Source organism: Hippopotamus amphibius, chromosome 4, assembly GCF_030028045.1.
Source record: "Hippopotamus amphibius kiboko isolate mHipAmp2 chromosome 4, mHipAmp2.hap2, whole genome shotgun sequence".
NCBI lineage: Eukaryota > Metazoa > Chordata > Mammalia > Artiodactyla > Hippopotamidae > Hippopotamus > Hippopotamus amphibius.
The window spans coordinates 22,117,746-22,144,265 of NC_080189.1; the positions used below are offsets into that span (position 1 = coordinate 22,117,746).

The window sequence follows — 26,520 nt, forward strand, 5'->3', positions numbered from 1 at the left end:
CAGGGATAATAAATAGAAATCTCTTTAAAAAGATAAAAACTACCCAAATGATTAACAAAGGAACACAGGAAGTAAGGAAGAATCCAATTTCCTAAGATTAAAGACATAGTATCAGATTTTTTAAAAATGGCCTTCCTAGATTAAAATCAGTGGTTTTGAATTAGGTCTTTTCCTCCCCTCTTCATTTACTGTTACTACTGTTTTGTTTTAGTTTATTTCTCTCCTTGTAATCTGAAACTGCTTAGATGGAAAAGCACAATAAAAAATTCTATAAAAATTAAAAAAAATAATGTATGAATATGTGCTTTATATCAGGGTATGATTAATTATGCACTTAATTAATTCAAAGCCATAAATCCAAGACATGTATTCACTATGGAAAACCTTTATGTATATATGTATTGATAGACTCACACATGAATACATACATACAATTTTAGTTAAAAATAAAATATATATCATTTGTGAAAACTGACAATATAGTGAAATAGTGAGGGGCCAAAACAGTAAGACAGTGAGGAATCAAAAGCACATTTTTCCAGAGGAAATAAAAATAAATGTTCAAAATAAGAGTAGAGGTGACAAGAACATGAGAAAAAAGATAGTTACACACAGTTACATTTTAACTAAAGTGACTAAATGCTAAACTATATCAGATACCCATTTCTACTTATCTTTATAAAATATATTTGTTCATATACCCGTAGTTGAAGAACCAGGTATAGAAGCTGGAATGCAAGAATACTTAAACCAAACTTGTCACCACAAATTCTTCTGCTAACACTGCTGATAGACATTAGAAAAGAATACAAATCATTCAGAAAAAGAAGTGTATGACCACACCTCTATGGTAATACAGATGGATGAAACGTCTGAGAACTTGCCTCTTTCTCAGTGTCTCTAGAGATACATGTCCATTGGTTCTCTTTCACACTGTATGCCCAGAAGTCAGCAAGATCTTGTGTTCCATCCCAGCCACCAAACAAATAAACAGTCTCTGTGAAAATTAGAAAAATATGTGTAAAAAAATAAACTTAAGGAGAAATTTTAAGTATAGGCACACAGATCTAGCCATTACTTCTAAGATCATTTAAGAAGCTACGTCTAAGTAAACTTAAAAATGAGATTTTTTAAACTGGTAACATTCCAAAATAAATACTAGTATTTCCTAAACATAAGCATACGGAAAGGCTGCTGCAAAACCACTATTTTGAGAGATTTATAAATATAAAGATAACTAGGAGGAACCCCCTACGATTGTGATTCCATAGGTCTTCAGTGGTTATAAAGAGTCAGTACTTTTAAAGTATCCAGGGGAATCCTGATGTGCAGCCAGTTTAGGAGTTCCTGTATTAGGCCACGAAAAGTTTATGTTTACCAAGCTTCTCAACAACGCAGCTTCAGATTGTAAAACAAAGAAAAAAGAAAAAGAAATCCAGAGGAATATACAGTACAAAATATAACATACAGATATCTAGCTATTTCTGAAAAAACTTCACATTAAAACTATTTTCTATTATAATACCAAAAACAATGGTTAAAACTAGCTGTGAGTAAAAGTTAACTCCTCAGAAATCAACTTTTAAGTCATTCTGAAATGTCTATTATACCTGTGGACTTTATCACAAGGTGACAAAACATTTCTTGCTCAGTGACAGTGAAAATCTTTATATATAACACTGTATCATCCACCTTTCTGTATAAAATAATAGTGCCTTTCCTTTCTCCAAATATTTCTCCCCTTTGTAAATATCTTATGTCTACTTTTTATACATGCCTACCATTTTTTAAGTTAAATAATACATTACAGGAAAACTATAAAGCCGTCTACTCTCTAACTGACATGCCCGAAGCCTATATATGCAGAGACTGTCATCTAAATTACATCCCACCACAAAAGGTTAAAATGCACAGTGCACCTGGAAATACTGTAAAGCTACTTAAGAAAATTCTTGCCATTCATAGAGATGTCATAAGAGATTTTTGTCATATTTTCATATAATTTCAAACTCTAAGTGAATTTTCTAAGTGAAAGAACCTAGGGGAAATCAAAACAATGCTTCCAGATAAGAACTGACCACTAGAACAGTTCTGGTGCTAACTGGGTAATCATGTAAAAGTCACTTAACTTGTCTGGGTCCTAGTTTTTTCATTTACAAAACTCTCAGTATGGTGGTAAAGTTCTTCAGACATAAGTTACATGAAAACATTCTGATAGCTGTCAAGCATAAACAGCATTTCTACCTTTAAAACATGTACGTACACACAAAATACTGTGTAGTAACTAAGTACCACAGATACAATAAAAACAGTATTATTGTATCTGTTCCCATGTCTAACTCAGTACTTAGAACACTTTTGGCTCTATACAAATGTGAAATAATGGAAACTATTAAAAAATTGCCATCCCTTAGAAGTATAAAACAGTCCATTATCATTTTAAGTAACATTCTGTTTCCCAAATGGCACACAGTAACACCCAGATACTGGAATTTTGCAGGAAAAAAAAATCCAAGAATTTTCATCTGACTCAAAAATTATTTGCCAAGGCCTCACTATACAGGCAATTAACACCATTAAATTCTGAAGCCTGGAGAGGGAGGGGGTGTATAACTAAAATACCAATAGCAATTGACCTTTTGTTTTATAGTGTTTCTGGGCACATTCTGGATAAGGTTACCCTGGTTCATTAACTTTAATAACCCTTCCTCTTGGGCCCTGGGTTCTCAATGTTCTTTCTGAAAAGCAGGTCTCTTTGTGCGCATAAATTCTCACAGCAAAGAAAACCCGCATTTCCACAACAGCCTCATTGATAACTGAGCAAAATAAAATCTGGCACAGAGAAAGCATCCCAATGGAATTAATCCAATATGTCATTCTTGTTCGTAAACGCTTTGTGGTCCCAGTTAAAGTTTAATAGTAAAACTGAATGAATCAGATGGAAACCGGACCTTCTGACATACCTGAATGAAATGTGTAACAAATTTTTAATTAAACCATCTAATCATTAAAGTTAAATCATTCAGGAATGAAATATTATCTAGAAACAAACACCAGCAAAAATATTATTTAATGCATAAAGGATATCAAAAACCTTCAAATTACAGAAATAATCAGACAGAACTGTAGTGAGAAGTAAGAAAGTAGAAAAAAGAAAATGCTATTATTTGCAACATGGCAGTAGCTTGGTTTACTGGATGTCCACTCATGCATATAGGTTATATAACAATTCATGTACATCCCTAGGGCAGTAAAATCCTCCTCATGCAGCAGCCCTTTCTCTATATTTTTTCTTAAAGGAGCACAGGCTACAGAGGCTATTTCTCCCAGACTCACAGGAATGTTTAGTCAATATTTGTGAGTACTAATCCGAATCGGCAAGGCACTTTAGAGAATAAAAATAAAGACGAACAACATCATCCCTACCCTCAAGGAGCTTACAATTTAGCGAAGAATATAAAACAAGTACATAAATCACCATAATGCAATGTAGACTAAGTGCCATAAGAAAGGTAAAAAAGCACCACGGGGCTTCAAAAAAGGGAAGAGAATATACTAGATTGAGGGGACTCAGGAAGATTTCATGGTGACAGTGGTATTTGACCTACGCATCAGAACGTGGCTTTGTTGGCAGAATAATGGAAAGAGAAGAGAACTTCTTAAGTAGAGTAAAAAGTAAAACAAAGGTACAGAGACAGAGAAAAACACACAAAAAGTGTTTAAAAAGACAAGGAATATAAAGTCAGGCAGATCTTGGATGGAATTGCAGCTCTACCGTCACAGCTGTGTGACCAACACCAAATTCTTTAACCACTGGTTTCCTCAGCTCTAAAATGGCACAGAGTACCTATCTCATAAAGCTACCATGAGAATTGAAGAAGGCATGCACAGTCGTGAAAACTGTGTGATGAATAAATGCACTGTTCATTTTAAAAGAATAAAAAAGGTAGTGGAGAGAAGATAAGTTAAAAAGACAGGTAGTGGCCAGATCATGAAATGGGTTAAATGACAATATAAAGGTTTTGAACTTGACTCCACAGACAGTATAGTAGCAACAGAAGATTTCAAGCAGAGATGTGACATGGTCAGATCTGAACTTGCAGCATATAGGGCTTGCTGAAAAGGAGAAGCCAGGGAAACAGAAGGATCAGAAATAAAGTGACCAATAAGAGCCAATGTTCAAGATATCAAACCAATTTCTTTCTCGGAGACTAAATGAATCAATCACCAACCAATCAATCAATCTGTCATTACTTAGGCCACAAAAGCTAAAATGCAAACACAGTCTTTGGTACAGGTCTTTTTTGGTATCAGTACTAAATAACCCCTACAACTACTTACTACCAAATAGTACTAATCTATACATTTTATATACACTAAAAATAAGGTAGAAGTGTTAACTCATCAGTGTCTTCACACCATTTTGCACAAAGAAGCAGGCTTTTTGTTTTATGAGCCCAACTGCAATATCTGTTCTCCTCCTCTGATTCTTAGGGGTAAATCAGACTATGCTAATTGCATAATCCTCCACAAGATGGCACACTATTTTCATAATTAAATCCATTTTTCCACTTTGAAAAAGTATAGAATGTATACACCATGCACTCACTACCTTAGATAAAATTCAAGTGTCAAAAAGAGAGGTAGGAGGAGGGTTACTAGGGTTGTAAAAGAGGTTAGCTTAATTCCCAGTTTAATATAGACACCAAGAGAAAAACAAATGAAGTTAAAAAAAACTTTTATGAAACACAAATTTAGGGACTTCCCGGGTGGCGCAGTGGTTAAGAATCCAGCTGCCAATGCAGGGGACACAGGTTCGATGCCTGGTCTGGGAAGATCTCACATGCTGCGGAGCAACTAAGCCCATGTACCACAACTACTGAGCCTGCGCTCTAGAGCCTGAGAGCCACAACTACTGAAGCATGCGTGCCTTAGAGCCCACATGGTACAACTACTGAGCCCACACAATGCAACTACTGAAGCCCGTGCGCCTACAGCCGATGCTCCACAAGAGAAGACACCTCACTGAGAAGCCCTCACACTGCAATGAAGAGTACCCCTCGCCCACCACAATTGGAGAAAGCCCACGCGTGGCAACAAAGACCCAACGCAGCCAAAAAAAGAAAAAGAAAACAAACACAAATTTATATTCAAGATAAAAATGAACCCTGTCAGGACATTTAGTTTGAGTTTAATCCTTCTGAAAGTGTAGTTAATAGGACCTTAGACTGACATGAGAATTTCTGAAGGAAGGAATACATTAGAAGGGGAAAGATATTTTATATGCTCTTTAACCTTACCTTCTTTTAGCCATTCCCTTGAACTCTCAAGACCCAGCAGATTATCAACTGGATTCATCTGTCTCTCTTTTTAAAAAGAGCTATATTTCTTACATAAAGCTATAATTACAGAACTAGAGACTGATCTTTTGTGTTAGTTCAACATATGGTTATAACCTCTCTGCTAAAAGACTATTTTCTGCCTATGACAATATACTTTATATTAGGGCTATATTTTAGAATTTCTTTGTGATAACTCTATGAAAGAAAAAGATCTGTATCATATGTAGCTACAGAAATACAGCCATGTGAATACATGAATAAAGCCAAAACCCATATTTACCTACTTTCTACAATAGTTTAAAGAATATCAAGGAAAAAAAAAAGAATATCAAGGAAAACCATTATGTGGCATTAAAAAAAAAAAATGAAAGCACTTTGCATGTAATTGGTACAGAACAGTCAGAGAGGTTCAGATTTCCACAGAAGAGCTCTTTCAAGTGACAAGCAACTTCTTTTACAGATACCAAACACTGGGATTTTGCCTAAATCTTACTACCCATTCTGCTTGAGAGAGGGAAAAAGGCTGGTACAGTAGGTTCTTAAAATTCAATGAGGGTTGAACAAAGAATTGCCTGGTACAATGGATATTTTAAGTTTTCATCTGGACAGACTTCCACACTAAAGTAAAACAGACATGCCTTTTCTTCTATGTGCCTCATTTTACCCAGAGTTGAAACCCAATTCAGAGTTGAAGAACCTAAGCAGAGAAATGCCAGGTATAGGAATTATGATCAATAAAATTGACATACACGTCCAAGTAGGACAAAATAATATATTCCTTCTCTACTACATTCAATACAATACTACATTCTTCTCTGGTAAGAATAATAGAATTCACTTAGAAGAAAGCTTTGAAAATCAAAGAGTGAAGTTTATGCCACCATGTACTTTTTAAAATGGTCATTCTTGCCTTAGAGCTGTAGCAAAATGAAAAAAAATATCTACAGACTGAAAAAGGAAAAGAAAATTCAGGGACTATTAAATTTTTAATATTTAAGAAAACAAGATACATGAAATACCGGGAAGCAATAACTGCTTTGAAACACAAGTCACTTTAAAGAAGCTGAAATGAGCTCTATGAAGTCTTAGTCTAGTGAAATACCTGGCACATTATAAGCACTTTAATAAATGTTAGCAATTATTAAGTCAGCAATTGTTCATTCTTTATATCTGTAACAGCTTTTAATAAGGATGTAAAGGAATCAACTATGTTCTTCAATTTCACTTTATGGTATTTTATAAGTGAAGTTATATGTTTTACTAGTATTTATGTATTTCAAATTTGCTGAGGTCTCAGGATTTAGCTCTCACTATCTACTGTATTTTCTGTTTTCACCTGTCACACCTGAGATTTTCACTGTATCTTCAGCATAAGAAAACTAAGAACCACTATAGTAACAGCAGCAAGAACATGGGCTTTGGAGCCAGACAGTCCTATAGATCTGTGTTTAAATCCTAGCTCCACAGCCCTGGACACACCACCACCTATTCTGTAAAATGAGGATATCTACCTTTCCAGTTGTAAATGAAACATATGAACATATAAAAATGCTAATCCCGGGGCTTCCTAGGTGGCGCAGTGGTTGAGAATCTGCCTGCCAATGCAGGGGACACGGGTTCGATCCCTGCTCCAGGAAGATCCCACATGCCGTGGAGCAACTAAGCCCGTGCGCCACAACTATTGAGCCTGTGCTTTAGAGCCCGTGAGCCACAACTATTGAGTCCATGTGCTGCAACTACTGAAGCCCATGCGCCTAGAGCCCGTGCTCCGCAACAAGAGAAGCCACGGCAATGAGGAGCCGTGCACCACAACGAAGAGTAGCCCCCACTCACCGCAACTAAAAACAAGAAAGCCCGCACACAGCAAAAAAGACCCAACACAGCCAATAAATAAATTAATTTAAAAAAATGCTAATCCCAATCTCTACATGTAGTCGGTATTCAATAAATATTATTACTCCTCAGGTTAAAAAAAAAGTTTTAGTCTACTGAAGATATTCTTTACTCTTTGATAATCTGAATGCACAGATTCTCTTCCAGAAAAATGTACATACAAACAAAATTTTGTATATAACTTCAACAGATTAAGAGCCCTTGCTCAGGAAGCCTTCAAAATGCATATTTAAAACAAGGACTGGGCTTCGCTAATTTTATTTCACTACTTAGGCACCAACCTTATAAAGACAGAACTTCTAGTTTCTTCAAATTCTACTTGGGGAAAGTCACTCTACTACTAAGCCTACCTAATCCTTAATGAAAAAGCTCTTAAAATGAGTTTTAATATATTTTTCTAAAACTCTAAAAGTATATTTATCCTTTCCTTTCTAAAACATCAATAAGGGCAATATATACAAAAGAGGAGACAAATATACCAAAATAATATTGGTTAGTCAGAAATGTGGAATTATGGGTGAGATATTTTTTCCCTCAACACTGCTTTTCAGGTTGTTTTAAACTGCTTTTCAAAACATTTTAAATTGTTTAAAAGTATTTCCACTGTGAGATTCTGTCAAAAAAAAAAAACAGAAGAAAGATCTCTAAATTTGTATCAAATTCTCTCTGCAGAGCTAATCAATATATATTTGTTTATTAATATGTTGCATATAAAAATACATATTATATAAATAATGTATATAAAGACATATAAAATACATTATTTCATTTAACTCTCACAACTTAATTTATTATTCCTATTTTTATCATCATTATAACTAACTCATTCAACATCAAACAAAAAATCAGTGGTAAACTCAGGATTGAAATCCAGACATGTCTAACACACACACACACTTGCCACAAACTCAAACTCCAACCACTACATTTGATTGTTAAATCAATAAGACTGGACTAGAAATGTTCTTTCAAAGACTTAACAAGAAATACATCCTTGAAGATGATTAAAATCAACCTGATGACAGCAGTTATAAGATACATACATGATGAAATAAAGTATATGAAACCACCTTGGTAAATTATGCTATTAATAATTTTACAACAGAAATAGAATTTATAGAGAAAAAAATCCCAAAGATATCTCAGATTCTGTTCTTATACCCAAATTAAATTCAGAAAGCACCAACTGTTACCTTAAAGAAAAGCAAAGTCGATATAACATTTAATTTTTCTACCTAGACCCTAAGGTAACAAGAACTACAGCTTCAAGGAAATATAGTCTATATACTAGAAAAGAACAAACAGAATTATCAGAAAATTTAAATATTTTAGAATATAACCAATAACATAAATTTACCTCAGAAAAATATTAGCATATTACAATGAATGACATCATGACACAATCCACTCATCAAGTTTGGTTTGTTTTTTTAAATATTTATTTACTTATTTATTTATTGGCTGCATTGGGTCTTTGTTGCTGCACACAGGCTTTCTCTAGTTGTGAGCGAGGGCTACTCTGTTGTGGTGCGCAGGCTTCCCTTGTTGCGGAGCGTGGGCTCTAGGTGCGTGGGCTTCAGTAGTTGTGGCTCACAGGTTCCAGAGCGCAGGCTCAATAGTTATGGCACATGGGCTTAGTTGCTCCGTGGCATGTGGGATCTTCCGGACCAGGGATTGAACCCGTGTCCCCTGCAGTGGCAGGCGGATTCTTAACCACTGCGCCACCAGGGAAGCCGCACACTCATCAAGTTTTAAAGCAATATCACACTGAAGTTTCCAAGTGAATATTTTTCTTTCTATTCAGAAAATGGATTTTAAAATTTTGATTCAATTTAACACATATTTAGTACACACTTACTCCATACCAGGCTTTGGGAACATAAAAATAAATAATGCAAGATTCTTGTCTCCCCCTCAACCCCCTTAAGACTACTGGGAATGGGAGGTGGAAAGGAAAAAGCTGAATAGAGAGGAACAGGATACATAACACCTACACAAGCAACCCTAAAACAATATGGAAATCATTACACTAAAAATAATAGTATGAACAAAATGCTATGTAAATACAGAAAGGGAAATGATTATTCTGCCTGGACCTGTCTTCTGAACGCCAAACTAATATACCTAACCGCTTGCTTGACATATCTATTTGGATGTCTAACTGGCATCTCAAACTTAACCTGTCTAAAAGTTTGCTGAACAATCCACCATATTTAACCCTCTTGTTTTACCCATCTTAGGGAATGGCTATACTATCTTCCCAACTACTCAGGTCAAAACCTTGAGTCATCCTTTACTCCTTTTGTTCATACCTCATATCCAGCCCATCAGTAAATCCTGTCAGCTGTATGTGACTTTTTCAAAATACATCCAAAATCTGGCCAATTCTCAAGACTACGATCACCACTCTAGTAAAAGTCAATGCTATCATCACTTCTCTGGTAAGTAACTGCTTCCTAAAAGGTCTCTCTGCTTCTGCTCTTCACTCAATTTGTTTTGTGAAAATGCAAAGTCAGTAACATTTCTCAAAACCCAACAATATTTTCCATTAATCATCTCACTATGAATAAAGGTTAAAGTTCTTAGAAAAGAACTCAACACAATTGCCCCTCACTACCTCTCTGACTTTATTGCCTACTACTCTCTTCCTTACCCACATTATATCTAGAAACAAATAATTGGGAAAAAAACAAGAGTAGAGGAAAGGTGGGCAAGAGTTTACTTTGTAAACACTATTATTTCAACAATGAATACCACTTATGTAGAGCAAGGAATTTCATTTGAAATTTTATATGAATACTAGCAGTATTTACTTACTATGGAATGTAAAACTTAGCAGAAATATTTAACCCTTTAAAAAATATATAGGTAATGAATCTTCCCAATAATCTTCACAAAGGAAGACAAAAATATTACATACCATTTTAAGAGTATCATGGGCCTCCTTAAAGCCCATTCATGAAGCCTCATCTAAGAAAACAAGGAAATACCAAAAGAACAGAGCATGGTGATAGAAAGGAATACAGACAGCAATGGTTAGCTGACATACAAAACTGGGAATGCCAGGGTATAGAAGTTACTAGACTTGTGAATGGTATTTTTTGATTGATTGATTAATTAATTAATTTACTGGCTGCATTGGGTCTTTGTTGCTGTGCGTGGGCTTCCTCTAGCTGCAGCGAACGGGGGCTACTCTTCATTGCGGTGCACTGGCTTCTCGTTGCAGTGGCTTCTCTTTTTGTGGAGCACCCGCTCTAGGCACCAGGGTTTCAGTATTTGCAGCACGAGGGTATGTGGTATGTGGGCCCTAGAGCTTGAGGGCTTCAGTAGTTGAGGTGTGTGGGCTCAGTAGTTGTGCCACGTTGGGTTCTAAGGCACACGGGCTTCAGTGCTTGTGGCTCTTCGGCTCTAGAGCACAGGTTCACTAGTTGTGGCGCACCGGCTTAGTTGCTCCGTGGCATGTGGGATTCTTTCTGGACCAGGGATCGAACCTGTGTCCCCTGCATTGACAGGGGGATTCTTAACCACTGCACTGCCATGGAAGTCCTTTGAATGCTATTTTTTAAATTCCTTTTGTTTTCTCCTTGATATAGCAGGTTCCTGGATTACCTAGCCTCACAACCAAACACCTGTTTAAATTTAACCTAAACTACAATTCTAGAGTTCTAAGAAAGTTCAAAGCTTCTTCTGACTTGGTTGAGTCCCAGGGCATCTTTCCTTACATTTGTTACTGCTTTCAGATACCTGAATCCTCAGAAGCTGCACTTCTCCTCTATTTCAATTTGGATACCAACCCTAATTGCATCACCAGCTCATTTTTTTTTTAATTTATTCATTTATTTATTTATTGGCTGTGTTGGGTCTTCACTGCTGCCCACAGGCTTTCTCTAGTTTCAGCAAGTGGGAGCTACTCTTCCTCGAGGTGCATGGGCTTCTTGTTGTGGTGGCTTCTCTTGTTGTGGAGCACAGGCTCTAGGCACGTGGGCTTCAGTAGTGGTGGCACATGGGCTCAAGAGTTGTGGCTCGCAGGCTCTAGAGTACAGGCTCGGTAGTTGTGGCACACAGGCTTAGCTGCTCCGCGGCATGTGGGATCTTCCCAGATCAGGGCTTGAACCTGTGTCCCCTGCATTGGCAGGCGGATTCTTAACCACTACACCACCAGGGAAGTCCACCAGTTCTTTATATATATAAAGAATTCCTAAACCAATATGTTTTACACACCATCCCTATTACTCATACCCCCTATTACTCACACAAAAGATCATCTGAATGTAGTTATACTCCTTCAACTTTACCATTCAAATAGTCAGTACTGTTTCCACACTATAAGCAGTAATGGTAATATACTGACCATCAAGCTTACTTGAGTTATGGACAACTTTTATTAATTGACTATCATTATTATTTAGTTTTACCAGACTTGAAATTTTTGGTTCCTATTAAAGGCTCAAAAATCTCGTTTTATCATCACACATGGCCCTAAATAAAGCATTCAGAAAGTTTGGGGGGGAGGGGGGAACACTGAAACAGATACAAAATGGCTCCAAATAAAAATCCCTCTGTTGATGGATAAGTCCCTAAATTTCCTATGGTAGAAATATTTGCTCAAAAATATATTCACAAAGTACTTTTATTACATTTTTATAAACTAGTGCTCATACAGAAGTATGGATACTGCTCAATTTTCCATTGTAGATCTTTGTTTGCCTATAATAAATCCTCAGAAGCTATGACAGATTACGCCTTTAAAGATTCCATCTGGAATATACCGCATGCCTATAATAAGTCATTTTTACTTATTTACAATGACTAACTTTAAGTCATTGCTTTCTTATAATTATTGTTTCTAAAGCAAATCAAGTAAATACTGAAACAACTCTGTTCTTCTCCTTGAAATATTTTTTTAAAGGGAGTGGGGATAAGGACCTTAACTAATAACAAGAGTCTGCTGAAATCCTATCCTTAACGCATAAAACCAAAATACTACAGAAAAATACGTGGACCTTTATCACTATATGCTCTAAGTATTTTATTTCAAGGGTCTCTGACCTGAAAAGTCAGCTTTTAATCATCAATGACTTTGCTCATACTAAGTTCTGTCAGGACATTTGCCTATCATTTGAATCTGCTCATTTTCCATTCTCAAATATCATGGATTACAAAAAAGGAGAAAAATTTTCTCTTTTCTTACACATGTACTTTACCTATTTTATATAGTGCATATTCCATAATAAGCAACACACTAAGCATTGTGAAAATTCCTTCTGCTCCCTGATAAGGTAAACTTTAAATGTTAAAGTAAACCACATTACTTTCACATTTAAGAAAAATAGCATTTTGCCTAGAAAATTAAACTAGTTTCTCAAACTCTTTTTTAGTATTTTATTAGCAATTTAAAAAAAAGGATTTAATAATATTTTCACCATGACTGAGAAAAAAAGGAATGGCATTATAAATTCCACTGTATGTTCAAAAGGAGAACAGCTACTGCAGACAATCTAACTCTTTAATTCAATTTTTAATCCAAAAAGAGTTAAAAACCAATTTGTATACAGATCTGGTTCTTTGAGAAATAAGCATATACATATTTATTGAACTCTCAAGTACAAAAAAAGATGCCTGAGAGTCTACAGCTGAGTCAAGCCTACTTCTGTGGGAAGAAACGGGTTTGGGAAGAGGGGCCAAGATTAGGAAAGCAAATTCCTATCCCTCAAAATGAACCTTTCTCAAAGAGACCCTAATAATACTTCTAAACAAACTCACAGGTTATATTACAAATTCAGCAGTTAATTTAAAATAAAATACTATAATTTCTCCTTTTACTTATAAGACATTTGTGAAAATACATTAATGCCTAAATGATTATCTGCATTGCAATAATTTTTATTAATTATAATGAGTCAAAAAAACTATTCCTGAAGCACTATTGTCAGCATAATACAATAATAGAACAGAGTTTTTGTTACACTTGGAAAAAGCAAAATATTATTTGGGTGGATACTGGCATTCTATGTGGTAAAGTTTTCTAAAACCAAATAATAAAATTATACAAAATTCTTGGTATTATTTGCTTTTCAAGACAGTAATTTGAAACCTATTATAATTTAGCATTACTAAACATAATGGTATTTAAGCTGTTCTAGGCTGTAGAAACCTAAGAAAAATTTTTGGTATCAAGTTACAGAATAAAATTAAAAAGGCAGCAAAGAAGACTAAAATTATTTATAGGCCTGTCCAGTGTTTAGCAATTAATGGATCTGCCAACACTTAGGCTACCTAATTTTATATTCTGTCCCTCTAAAAATGTTATCTTAATTCTCTTTTACTGAAACAATTCCCATATTAGGGAATTAAAATATAAATGCACTAAAAATCCAGAAATACTCCACAGTTTACTATGAAAACCAAACACATATAAAACTACATACACGCACATACACACAGCTCTAAAGGGCTACACATTACATTTCTTTTAGGTTATCTAATTTCATTTGTGCAGCAGCCGCTCCTCCCTGATATGCCATTGCCTAGTTTTGGTTATACCTGTGGCTAATACCTATTTTCTTTGCTACTTGGTTATGGCCAATGACATTTAACCTCTGTAAGTTAAGGAATGAAAAGAAGTATATTCATGAGTACCTGATATTTAATAATGTACAAGTTTTTAAAGAATTTGCTTTCCATTCCAAGTAGTCCTCACCTGTTTGAACATCAATAACCATCTGATGGCCTCCTCTCATTCCTGGTCGGTTATCTTCTCCATCACCTAAGTAGAAACAATATTTTCTTTAAAGGAATAACACAGAACAACTCTGCATAACAGAGTAACCTCATTCATAAGTGTGTAATGAGTAGTGAAAAATAACACACTTATTCTTTCAATATTAAAAATAAGAGGACTCATAGAAGAAATAACACAACATAAATAAGTTTATAATAATTATCGTGCTTTTTTCTTCTAATTGCTTTCAGGCTCTTAATGCAACTGGAAGCTGCTTTCAATTTATTTAGGACCAATGCCATAAATCAGCAAAGACACAGGATATTCCACAAAAACGTAAAATCTCTAAACTAGTGGAGTGACAAAGTGAAGATGGAAAACAATTACAGAATTAGATTGCAGGTCTATAACTCCAGGCATGGTTTATTAATATAAGCAGGTGTAAAGTTCACAGAAATTAGCTACTGAAAACTAGTATCAGATAACTAGCCACTATCAAGTTTTATATTAATGATAATTTCCTCACTGTATTAATTTTGTGCCAATATTTCAGAAATCAGTTCCCACATAATCTACCAACTATTTTATTTTAGTACTGTCTGACAATATGTAAGATTTGCTTCCCTTTGATTCTTATTTATATCACAAAGTTTAATAGGCAGGTTTAAATATAATCAGTGAAAATTTTAAACTTCTGAAGGAGAAAACTATTGTTCAACTTATATCAATCTTACTTTATATCAGATCTTATATAAACAAAGATATAACTTCATTTCAATGGTTCAACAGGTTACAGGATTCTAACGCCTTATCTGATATAAACCAGAAAACCTGGGGTTTTCTTTGTAACTCTTCCATTAATTGAAATATATTACTTTAGCTAATAACTTTCCCTGTATCAGCTTTCTCCTATGTAAAACAGGGAACATCCAAATTTTTATTAATTTCATAGGGGTATTATGAAAAAGATTGAAACGTCAGTTTTTATATATTATAAATAAGATGCAAAACTGAAGCTGTATTCAAGCACTAATCATTCAGAAGCTTCCTGCAAATTCTTTCTCCTTTTTAATAGTTAGATTCTGCCCTTTTCTTTTTTCTTCCCCCAATCAGTAAAGTCAGTATTACCACGTTCAAGAACAGATTAAGACTAAAATAAATTTATTATCAGTATGTTTTCATTTTATATATTTAATCCATTAGTTTTCAAATATACAACTACAGTCTGTTTTTTCTACAACATGTACTTCTTTGAAGCAAATTACCTCATATGTGACTGATGAAATGGGGAAATGATGCTTATATAACTCAGAAATTACAGAGGTTCATAAGCAATTTCCTCTAGCATATTAATGTTTAACACTATCTGGGAAAGGCTTTCTAACAATTAAAATGCAGGCTTTAGCAATGTATGAAGACCACAGGAAAAAAGCTGAACATCCACAGAACTGCCTTCCTTTAATGCAAGTAGTTGCATTAAAGAATTGCTACACTTTCCACTATGTTAACCAACTGACAAAACAGTAAGTGCACATGAAGACCTGACAAAAACTTCCCCCATATGAAAAGACAGATGAATGAAGAATATCACACCTTAGGTCAGATTTTAAGTTTTGATAAAAATAGTCTCCATTAGAAGCAAACGTCCCCTAGGGTCTATAGCTCAAAGAAAGAAGCACGAGCCCCAGGGTTTAAAGCTCCGAAATCACTGTGATGCTCAATATAAATGCCTATAAAGATTTAACTGTACTAGTATTTATTTTTATTAGAATTACTACCCTAGTTTTTATTAGTATCTGGTTATAAAGTTGCACAGATTTAGAATGGTAGGTCCCATTTCGACTTCTCTCATAAGCCCTATTAGCTTTAGTGAACAATTTTGCAGAACTTAAGGTTTTTCAGGGACACGTGTTTGGCATTACAACACAATAGCCTATAATTTTACAGTGTCTCTATAAAAGCAGTTTATGATGGTATTCTGTATAAAAAATGCCCAACCTTCTGTTACAGCAATAAAACAAAAAGGGTTAACAGACAAATTTAATATACTAAACTACCTCTGCCATCTAGTTGAGGAACCTATACCCTGTTTTAAACACCTGCTTGGGTACAGTGAAATTTGAGCTACCTTGGGACAAATGAAAATGGGAAATTAAAGCCAAAGCACCCACAACCTAGAAGGTAGGCCTTACCTTTGGTGCTTTTGGGAATGATTTGACTCCATCGTGGTTTATATTCCTGTTGACTGATATATTGATTGAACAAGCCATCTGCAAATGTCAAAGAATGAGACAGAATTACACCTTAACAGCTTACATTTTTTATTACAGCAAAAAAGACCAAAATGTAGAAGCCTACATTAAAGAAAATTACTAATGTCACCAATATAATAGTACATTTTCATAAAATAAGTGTCACTTCAGTTTGTATGCTACCTCAAATATAAATAGCAGGGTATTAGTTGACACAACCATGTAAACAAATTGTTTTAGTGGCAGCTCATACTAAACTTATTAAGTCTTCCCCATTTTTGTACTACAACACAAAAAAGCTAGAGAAGGAAACAGGAGCTCCAATAACTTTGGTCTAGGCCCTTGCATCTTCAGGAAAAAACAAAACTAATCCTTTAAAGTGAAAATACCATTTTTACAGTTTTGAGTACAAAACTGCAGAGATATAAGTACCAGTAATAGTATATTTACTGAATACTAAATGTTAGAATCTGTGCTTATTTATCTGATTTAATTCTAAAAACAACCTTATGAATTAGGCATTATCTTCATTTTACAGATGTGGAAATCCATATTTAGAGAAATTAATGAATTTAATGCAAATCACACAGCTCTTGAGCAGTGGGGCTGGGACTCATGTTTCACTATGCTTTCCTTATTTCATTAATAAATTCTAAATCTTCTTAAGAGTTGTTACAGTACAGTAACTAGTTGTTATGCTAGGTACTATGACGGTCATGGAGACTGAACTCCCCACATACATTCATTCTACTCCAAATTATTATCAAGTCCTAATCCTGTGCTCCTCAACATAGATTAGTTTAAGAATGGTATGAAATCCAATTCTGGCTAATGAAACATGAGGCTCTCAAAGAAGGGGGAAGAGAACTTCAAGTAAATGTTTCCTTACTTTTAAATGAATATACAGAGAAGAAAAATCTATTTTTGTTCTTCTGGAAATGTTCATATCTGCACGCAAATGTACGTAACTGCTATAGCCCATTTGTAGAGGTCTGAGAATGAAACCAACTCTGTAATGATGATAGGGCAGAGAGACAAAGAAACTGGATCACTGAATCAACTAGCTATGAAATCTATCTTACCTTTGTACTTCTTGTTAGATGATAAAATAACATTTCCTTGCTTTTTTTTTTAATTTCCTTAGTTTTTAAACTAGGGTTTTCTTTTACATGAACCCAAACATTATAATTTGTAGAGTTACCTTTACTATAAATTCTGTCATTTGACTCTGATTTTAATCTGAATAAAGGATTCCCTTTTGCTTCATTTAGTCACTGAAAGCAAATACTTTCCCAAAGGATTTAGAAGTAAAACTCTGTTCTCGGTGACTTGTATAGTGCCAGAGACTGTGTAATTTACAAAAACCTCCCTAATCTCTTTCTTTTCTGGGTAATTATGAAGCTCAATTGTAACCACACCCTTCCACTTTCAAGTCTTTTCAGATAGGCTTAACTTGAAAACCTCTATCCCATAAACTCATCTAGTTTCTTTTTTTCTTTGTCTGTGGGGTTTTAAAAAATTCTTGCAAAAAAGAAAGTTCTCTCCTTCTTAAATTAACACTCATAAATTAGCATTTATATTTTAATTGTTAAAGTAAAGGGAGCAAGTGGATTCACAACTTTAGTGAGAATGTTTCTATCATATAATCTACTGCCCCGTGGGCTTTTCTGACAATTCTTGCCCCATCCAGACTACTCTGGCCAATACTCTTTTCCCATTACAAGAGGTGGAAATCTTTTTTTGTTTTCAGATAAAATGTTGTGGGGCTCCTATTAATAGTAATGATATGATAAAATCATAAATTTAGTATTATATAGAAACAAAGCAGTAATTAAATTTTATTTCATTTTGTGAAAGGCATATAAAAGTTAATCCTTTTTAAAAACCTTAAACATAGAAGATAAAATTAATCAATATAAACAATGATTTTATTTATTTTTTAAAAATTATTTATTTTGGCTGCGTTGGGTCTTCGTTGCTACACACAGGTTTTCTCTAGTTGCAGCGAGCTGGGGCTACTCTTTGTTGTGGTGCGCAGGTTTCTCATTGCAGTGGCTTCTCTTATTGGGAAGCATGGGCTCTAGGCACTCAGGCTTCAGTAGTTGTGGCTTGTGGGCTCAGTAGCTGTGGCACATGGGCTTAGGTGCTCCTCGGCATGTGGGATCTTCCCAGACCAGGGATTGAACCCGTGTCCCCTGCACTGGCAGGCAGATTCTTAACCACTGCAGCACCAGGGAAGTCCTCTAAACAGTGATTTTAACATATTAATTCTACATAATGCCTAACTGAAGAGGAGAGAGAGAAAAAAGTAAAAGATAATAAATAGAGACAAGTAGAAAACTGAGGGAGATACGAAAAACTGAAGACATGAAAAATACAAAGCAAAAATAGAGAAAATTAGAAAAGTAAAAACTTTCATGTTTTTTAATAGTGCCCAATTGCCATATTACCTAATTCTCCCATACTAGTCAGTTACACAGCTTTTGATAAGTCAAGTAAGTTTCTCATCTGTAAAACTGGTATTTAAGAGTTGGATAGGGCCTGAGGTTCCTTCCAAATTCGGGTATACTAGGATTCCACCACGGTTAGAACCAATATATTTATTTACTCGAACTGTACGTGTCTGGCTGATGCTACCTTATGTTCACCTCAGAAAAGTTTCCATCTCCTCTTTCCCCTTACGTCTTCTGTGACTATTCTGAAAAAGAAATCACAATCCACTGGGAGAAATTCTTCTAGGAGCTCCTAAAGCAGTGATCACAGGAACAGTTAAATCATATGAAGGACCCCATTCCTGAATTTTTTTTTTTTTTTTGGCTGCGTTGGGTCTTCGTTGCTGTGTGCAGGTTTTCTCTATTTGTGGCGGGCATGGGCTGCTCTTCATTGTAGTGTGAGGGCTTCTCAGTGTGGTGGCTTCTCTTGTTGTGAAGCATGGGCTCCAGGCATGTGGGCTTCAGTAGCTGCAGCACATGGGCTCAGTAGTTGTGGCTCTCAGGCTCTAGAGCACAGGCATGTGGGATCTTCCTGGACCAGGGATGGAACCCATGTCCCCTGCACTGGCAGGAGGATTCTTAACCACTGCACTACCAGGGAAGTCCCCCATTCCTGATCTTTAAAGTCATTCTGAACATTGCAGGTAAAATTAAATTCTCTAATTGTTTCTTCAACCAGTTCTTCTATCCCCACTCTTAACTAACCTGAAAAGCTTACAGATACTCTACCCATCAAGAGCTTCACAGTTTCTCTTCTATCAAACACAACTGTCCTATGAAAATATTGTCAGGGATTTTCAAAGTAAAAAAGGCAAACTCTCAAACATTACATAATTTTTGTAAAATCATTTTGTAAATACACACACGAAAAGAAAAACACACTGACATATATCAAAAAGTTAAAAGTGATTTTCTTAGGTTGGCAGGATTAGGATGATTTCGATTTTTGATTTTGGTTTTTGCCTTTATAGTTATATGCTTTCCTCATTTTTTTGCATTGAGCACTATTATTACTGGAAAAAAGGCCACAAAACAACTAGATACGTGGAATTCTCTTCTAAACTTCAGAAAACTTTGTAACATATTGTTACTAACAATATAAACCATTTTCACATACTTTGTTACCCCTGAAATGTCTCTTCTTCACAGCTCACTAGACACATTCACCTTTCTACAAGTAGTGTTTTGTACACTGACATTAGCTTGTTTTAATAAGGACAAAGAGAGCTAAATATGCACAAGGGATTTATAAAAGGGCATGCAGAGGGAATTACTTCCAAAATTTAAATATTAAGTACTCAAAACAAAATATTAGAAATTATGATGATTTTACTCTAGGTAGATACAATTAATTTTCTCTTGAATGATAGTTAATAGCATAACATCAGAGATGCTCAGTATATAATAAATGGTTAAAATGGAAAAAAAAAGCAGGGGGTGGAGGGACTTTCCCAGCCACATGGCTGACATTTCCTTTGAGTCATCTTAATATTGCTAAATTCCTTACATTACAACAAACTGTTCATAAAACTCCTACTTCCAATAAAGCATATTCCTAGTACATAATGGCACCCTGACAAGTCATACTATCTTGCAGAGTAGTCAAGCAAACATTAAAAAAAAATTTGTTTGGGGAACTTTTTAATTTGCCTCCCTCTGTCTCAAGTAAATTCCTTTTCTCTTCACTAGTCTAAAGGTCACACAACTCTCTTTGATTAGTTCTTATTCTTCCTTGGAGACTATTAGAAAACCTGAAGAAAATTATTTCAACATAGCGTTATCAAATCTGGAAGTAACTCTTTAAAAAGATCCTACCAAAGAAAAAAAGAGTTGACTTTTATTGCATATTCACTGTGTGCAAGACACCACAAAAGTTAACTCATTTACTCCTTAAAATAAATCTATGCAATGGTCATTAATAATGGCAAAGATTAGAAAATCAAGCAAGGTTCAGAGAAATTAATATCATGCCTAAAGACTCTAAACAAAAAGGTATAAAGCCCAATTCCAAAGTCTAAAATCTTCTCAACTCTTCACAGAGTGCATATAAATAAGTATAAACACACATATAACTAACGCACAAATAATAGTTCTTAAATTACAATCTAAGATTAAACATTATAATAACAGACAGCAAAATTTACCTATTCAATAACACTTAATGTATAAAATAGATAATAAGAAACTGCTGTATAGCACAGGGAACTCTACTTCACTTTACTGTACAGTAGAAACTAGCACAATACTGTCAAACAACTATGCCCCAATTAAAAAAACAAACAGATGAATGGATAAACAAAACAAAAAAAATTTAAAAACACTTGAAAAAAAGCAAGACTCTAGGAAACAAAATTCACCATACCAGATCATTCTACTGCAACATTAAACAAATCAATTATAATAAAAAGAGGAATAAAGCTAAAAGAGGGATAAAACTAAAACAGTTGAAATATTTCATAATTAATTATAATTTAAAGGAAAAAAATGTAATTTCCCTCTTAAATAAAGACCTACTGGCTACTGTGGCTGAAGTTCACTCTTTATGTTTTGTTTCTTCTCTGGAACACTGATTTGCCACTACTCCAGATCAGTTTCTTAGCTGAAGTATTCATGTTAGTTGGAAGCTGTTCCAGACAACAAATGGCTAGTTTGAGAAGCTAGCTGTTCAACCAAAAACCAAAATAAAAACAAGAACAAAAAAGACACCTCTTTTGGAGAAATCATGGCTCACCATAAAACACACAAGCGAGAAACAAATTTCAGCCCTCTCACACCTCTCTATACTACTATTCAACTCTAATTAACTTCTTGATACTTTCCTTTTATAATATTAAACCATCTAATCACTCAAAATATAATACAAATTGACTTATAAATATGTTGCACTTCGTAAAGAAACATGATAAATTAAAGATTACCCTCATTTAATCTATCATAATACATATTATTGCCTCTTGCCAGGGACACTGGGTTATCAATAAACAGTCCAGATCAGATCTGGAACAAGTTATATTTAGTAGCTATTTTCAATGAAATAACATGCTTAAGAATCTTCTTTCATGCCCTTAGAAAAGAAAAGTAATATAATGTTTATTAATATAATGTTTCCTTGGTGAAGTCATTTCAAACACATAGGAGACTAAAGAAACTTTATTTTTTAATATAACACTTTATAAATGTTTTTAAATCAAACAGTCATAAGCTTGAAATCCTTGAGGTGATCAATAAAAATGCTACAAACACTAAAGCAGGGTAAAGATTTCTTCAAAATACATCACTTTCAGTTCCTTGTTTTAACGTTAAGGAACTCCCTTTCAAGACCTAAAAACAAACGAAAGGCTGACACCTCTGCAGCCCAAATAATCTCCCCATGTTCCCTATTTTGCTAATTCTTGAAGGTCTTGCCTTTTGTTTGGTATATTTACTTGTATATATTCTGTATGATTCAGCAAAAAGAAACTGAGCTTTTTATTGAAACAATGACATTCTCATCTACAAAAATATGAAAATACCTGTTACACTGCTTTAAAATTCTCAAAAACAAAAAAGGCATTTAAATGTCTATGAACTACTTAAGTTAAAAAAATTACTTCTATATTTTAAGAAGCCAGGCAGTTGCTAATATTTCTATATGTCTATTTTTGAAAAAAATCTAAAGCAGGAAATCAGAAAGATCTGCCAAAAATAAAACTATCCAAAAGAACTGAAAATATGACTTAGGAAAAATCACACTAAGACCTAGTTGCTAACAATTTTCAAACTACTGAAAGTCTCTCCATCCAATACCATCTCATTTTTTCCCTATGATTATCACTATAATAAACACATTTCATACAGTCCTAACTAAGCACAAGCTGTTCTTGTCTCTAATAGTGAATACTCTTTTTAAAAGTACATGATTTTTTTTTTTTTAAAGAAACTTAGGAAGGAAACTTTTATCATAAGAAAAAAATTATATTCAAATCTCATCCAAGATTAAAAAAAAAAAAAAGCACACAATACAGTACTGCTGCCTACATCCAAACTTTTAACAAACTGATTTTTCACCAACACAGAGACTTTTTTTTTTTTAAGGAAAAACTTAAAAATTCACTTATAGGTACAGCATAAAAAAGCTTTTGATAGTTCAAGAATAATAATGGCTGGGTGAAACAGACTTTTTAAAAGAATTATGCATTTCAGCAATTTGATCAAATTCTGAAAAGAGAAATACATGAATTATAACAATTTACATTACAACAATAAATACTGGGGAAACTGAACCAGTAAATCTTTACTTGGATGGTAAAGCATAGTGGTAAAGTGAATGGATTCAAATTTTAGCTCTGCCACTTACTAGCTATGTTTTCTTAGGCAAATTACTTAATCACTGTCATTTACTAAATTAACAAAAATACTTACCGAGAAAGTAGGTATGAGAATTAAATAAATTAATTCATATATACTGTTTATTAGAGTAGATGTCATACTGGTCTTCAAATACATGACAGTTATACTAATGATGTAATATTTGGAACTATACTTGGAAGAAAACTATTAATTTTCTATGCACAAAATGAAAAATATGGTACAAAAGCAAGTAGGAATTAAGAGAAGGAGGAGCAACTGAGCTGTAGGAATAATTTTTAAAAACTAGCTTCAAAGAGTTAGCCTTGAAGAATGACTTGGAAGTGAATAGTGATAAAAAGGAAAGGTACTCAGGGAAGAAAACAAAACATAAACAAAAGCACAAAGCCATGACCTAAATGGGAAGGAAATCCAAAAAAGAGAGGATATATGTATACGTATAGCTGATTCACTTTGCTGTACAGCAGAAACTAACATGACATTGCAAAGCAACTATACTGCGATACAAATTAAAAAAAAAAAGCACAATGGCATGAATAAACAGGAATTGGGGAAAAAAGCCATATTTCAGGAAGCAGTCTGGTGGGAAAAGAGAGAGAGAGAAAGAGAGAGGGAGATTTTGCATTAGGAGTACTGCTGAGAATAAACAGTGTCCCAAGAGAAAAAAATACCATAAGGAAAAATCTTGCTGTTCTAGAACACAGTCCTAAGAACCTATTTAAAACAGGAAAAACTCATTTCATTCAAAGATTAATAAAGTTCAAAAACAGCAAACTCAGGATTTATATAAAGATATAAAAAGGAAAAAGGAAGAAAAAATTTTCAAAGTGGCAAAAGAATCTGATTCAACAGAAAAATGTAGTAGAAAATGGCCAAATACTTTTCTATGAATATAAAAAAGTTAATCACGAAACTCTCTTTATAAAGGGAGTTTTATGAGTACAGGGACTTTCCTTGTGGTCCAGTGGTTAAGAATCCATCTTCCAATGCAGGGAACGCGGGTTCGATCCCTGTTTGGGGAACTAAGATCCCACATGGTGCAGTGCAACTAAGCCTGTGCAGTGCAACTAAGCCTGTGCAGTGCAACTACTGAGCCCATGTGCCACAAACTACAGAGCCCACGTGCTTTGCAGCCTGCATTCCACAAGCAGAGAGAAGCCCATGCACCACAACTAGAGAAAAACCAGTGTGCCGCAATGAAGATCCTGCATGCCACAACTAAGACCTGACACAGCCAAAAATAAATTAAGTAAATAAATAAGAAATGTATTAAAAAAAAAAAAAAACCCCACAGCACAAATCAGACACAAACAGTTAGAAAACAGAGATATAAATAGTTGGAAAAGATATGGGATGACGAGTTAAATAAAACATGAATGTTAGAGTTGAAGGAAAAGAGGAAGAAAAAAAAATAACAGAAATGAAGACCAAAGTGAGAAGGAAAGAAAATATTATTAACAATACAGTAATGGAAATGAGATAAAGAATTTAGAGAAGCTTGAAAAATTAAATATAAATATGCAATTAAAATGAGAAAATAAAAGAAATGAAAGATAGGCAATATGCATTTAAGCGAAAGAAAATCAAAATACACAATAGTTCACAAGGCTGCCACACTGGAGTTGCCCTGTTTATAGAACTATAAAATAATCTAAAACAAAGATATATTTAATATATTTAAAATATTTAAACATCCATAGGAAAAAGGAGAGATTGCATTCAAAACAGCAACAGCTGAAACTGGCAACAACGGAAATTGGTTAACAGTGAAATGACATCCAAAATATATTTGAAAAAAATAATCGTCAACCTAGAATTCTATACCCAGTGAAAATATCCTTCAAGAAAAGAGACAAATTTTCAATAAAACTAAGAGAGTTAATATGCATTAGAAGAAATTCTAAAGGATGTACTTAAGGCAGAAGGAATATGATCTTAAATATAAAAATCAAAGATTCAAATAGTAATTTAGAGCGAAAAATTAGTAAATATTTGGGTAAAATTAATGGATATTGTATAACACAAGAATAGTAGTATCTTCAACAGTCTGTGAATATGGTATCAAAATAAAAAACAATAATAGCATATGAATTGGAAGGTAGGCAGATGGGAGTTGAAGGTCCACTAAGTCCTTGTACTGATAAATTTTGTTAAGTACGTATATTTGCAGTCATTTATAGATTCACCATAAATAAAATAAAAACACTGTATTACTTCCAAATAAATACAGAAAAAAAAGATTAAAAAGTTTAAAAAGGTAAGAGACAACAACCAAAATGAAGAAATAAAGGACATGACAAAATATATTAAGTAAAATGGTAGGTTTAAACCCAAATATTTACCATTAATTTAATCATGCAAATGAAATAAATGTTCAAATTTCAAAAGGAAGATTTTTGAAAAAACTAAATTTACAGGAGATACTTCTTCAAAAAAGGGATACAGAAAGCTTGAAATTAAAAGATGGGAAAAGATATGCTATGTAAATACCAAATGAAAGCAGATATATTAGTGTAAGACAATTTATACCTTAAGGTAAAAATATTACCAGAGATAAAAACACACCTTAAAAGATTTGATTCAAGGGAGACAGGTTAAGATGGCGGAGTAGGAGGACATGTGCTCACTCCCTCTTGCAAGAGTACTGGAATTACAACTAAGTGCTGAACAATCATCAACAGAAAGACACTGGAACTCACCAAAAAAGATACCCCACATCCAGAGACAAAGGAGAAGCCGCAATAAGATAGTAGGAGGGGCGCAATCACGTTAAAATCAAATCCCATAAACGCTGGTAAGGCGACTCACAAACTGGGGAATAGTTATACCACAGAAGTCCACCCCTAAAGTGATGGTTCTGAGCCCCACATCAGGTTTCCCAACCTGGGGGTCTGGCAACGGGAGCAGGAATCCCCAGAAAATGAGACTTTTGAAAGCCAGCGGGATGTGACTGCAGGACCTCCACAGGACTGGGGAAAACAGAGACTCCACTCTTGGAGGGCACACAAAAAAGTGTGCTCACCAGGACCCAGGGGGAAGGAGCAGTGATCCCATAGGAGATTGAACCAGACCTACCTGCTGGAGGGTTGCCTGCAGAGGTGGGGGACAGCTACGGCTCACCACAGGTACAGGGACACTGGCAGCAGGGGTTCTGGGAAGTGCTCACTGGCATGAGCCCTCTCAGAGTCCACCATTAGCCCCACCAAAGAGCCTGTAAGCTCCAGTGCTGGGTAGCCCCAGGCCAAACAACCAACAGGGTGGGAACACAGCACCACCCACTGGTAGACAAGTGGATTAAAGTTTTACTGTGTTCCACACACCAAAGCAGATTAAAGATTTACTGAGCTCCCACCACCCAGACCTACCCACCATCAGTCCCTTCCATCAGAAAGCAGCACAATCCTCCTAGACAGTTTCCTCCACAAGAGGGCAGACAGCAGAATCAAGCAGTATCAGCAGTATTTCGTTCTGTG

General features: G+C 34.7%; 1 protein-coding gene across 8 annotated transcripts in view; it reads right to left on the reverse strand.

Annotated features, from left to right (window-relative positions):
- Window positions 1-26,520, reverse strand: part of MKLN1 (muskelin 1) — a 354,784-nt gene that overhangs the window by 70,982 nt on the left and 257,282 nt on the right. For all 8 annotated transcript variants that reach the window (XM_057731366.1, XM_057731371.1, XM_057731369.1 and 5 more), the window contains 3 exons: window positions 16,149-16,226; window positions 13,936-14,001; window positions 885-997 (listed from right to left, as the gene is read on the reverse strand). In XM_057731366.1, the coding sequence (XP_057587349.1) occupies window positions 885-997; window positions 13,936-14,001; window positions 16,149-16,226 (257 nt within the window). The remainder of the gene's footprint in view (window positions 1-884; window positions 998-13,935; window positions 14,002-16,148; window positions 16,227-26,520) is intronic.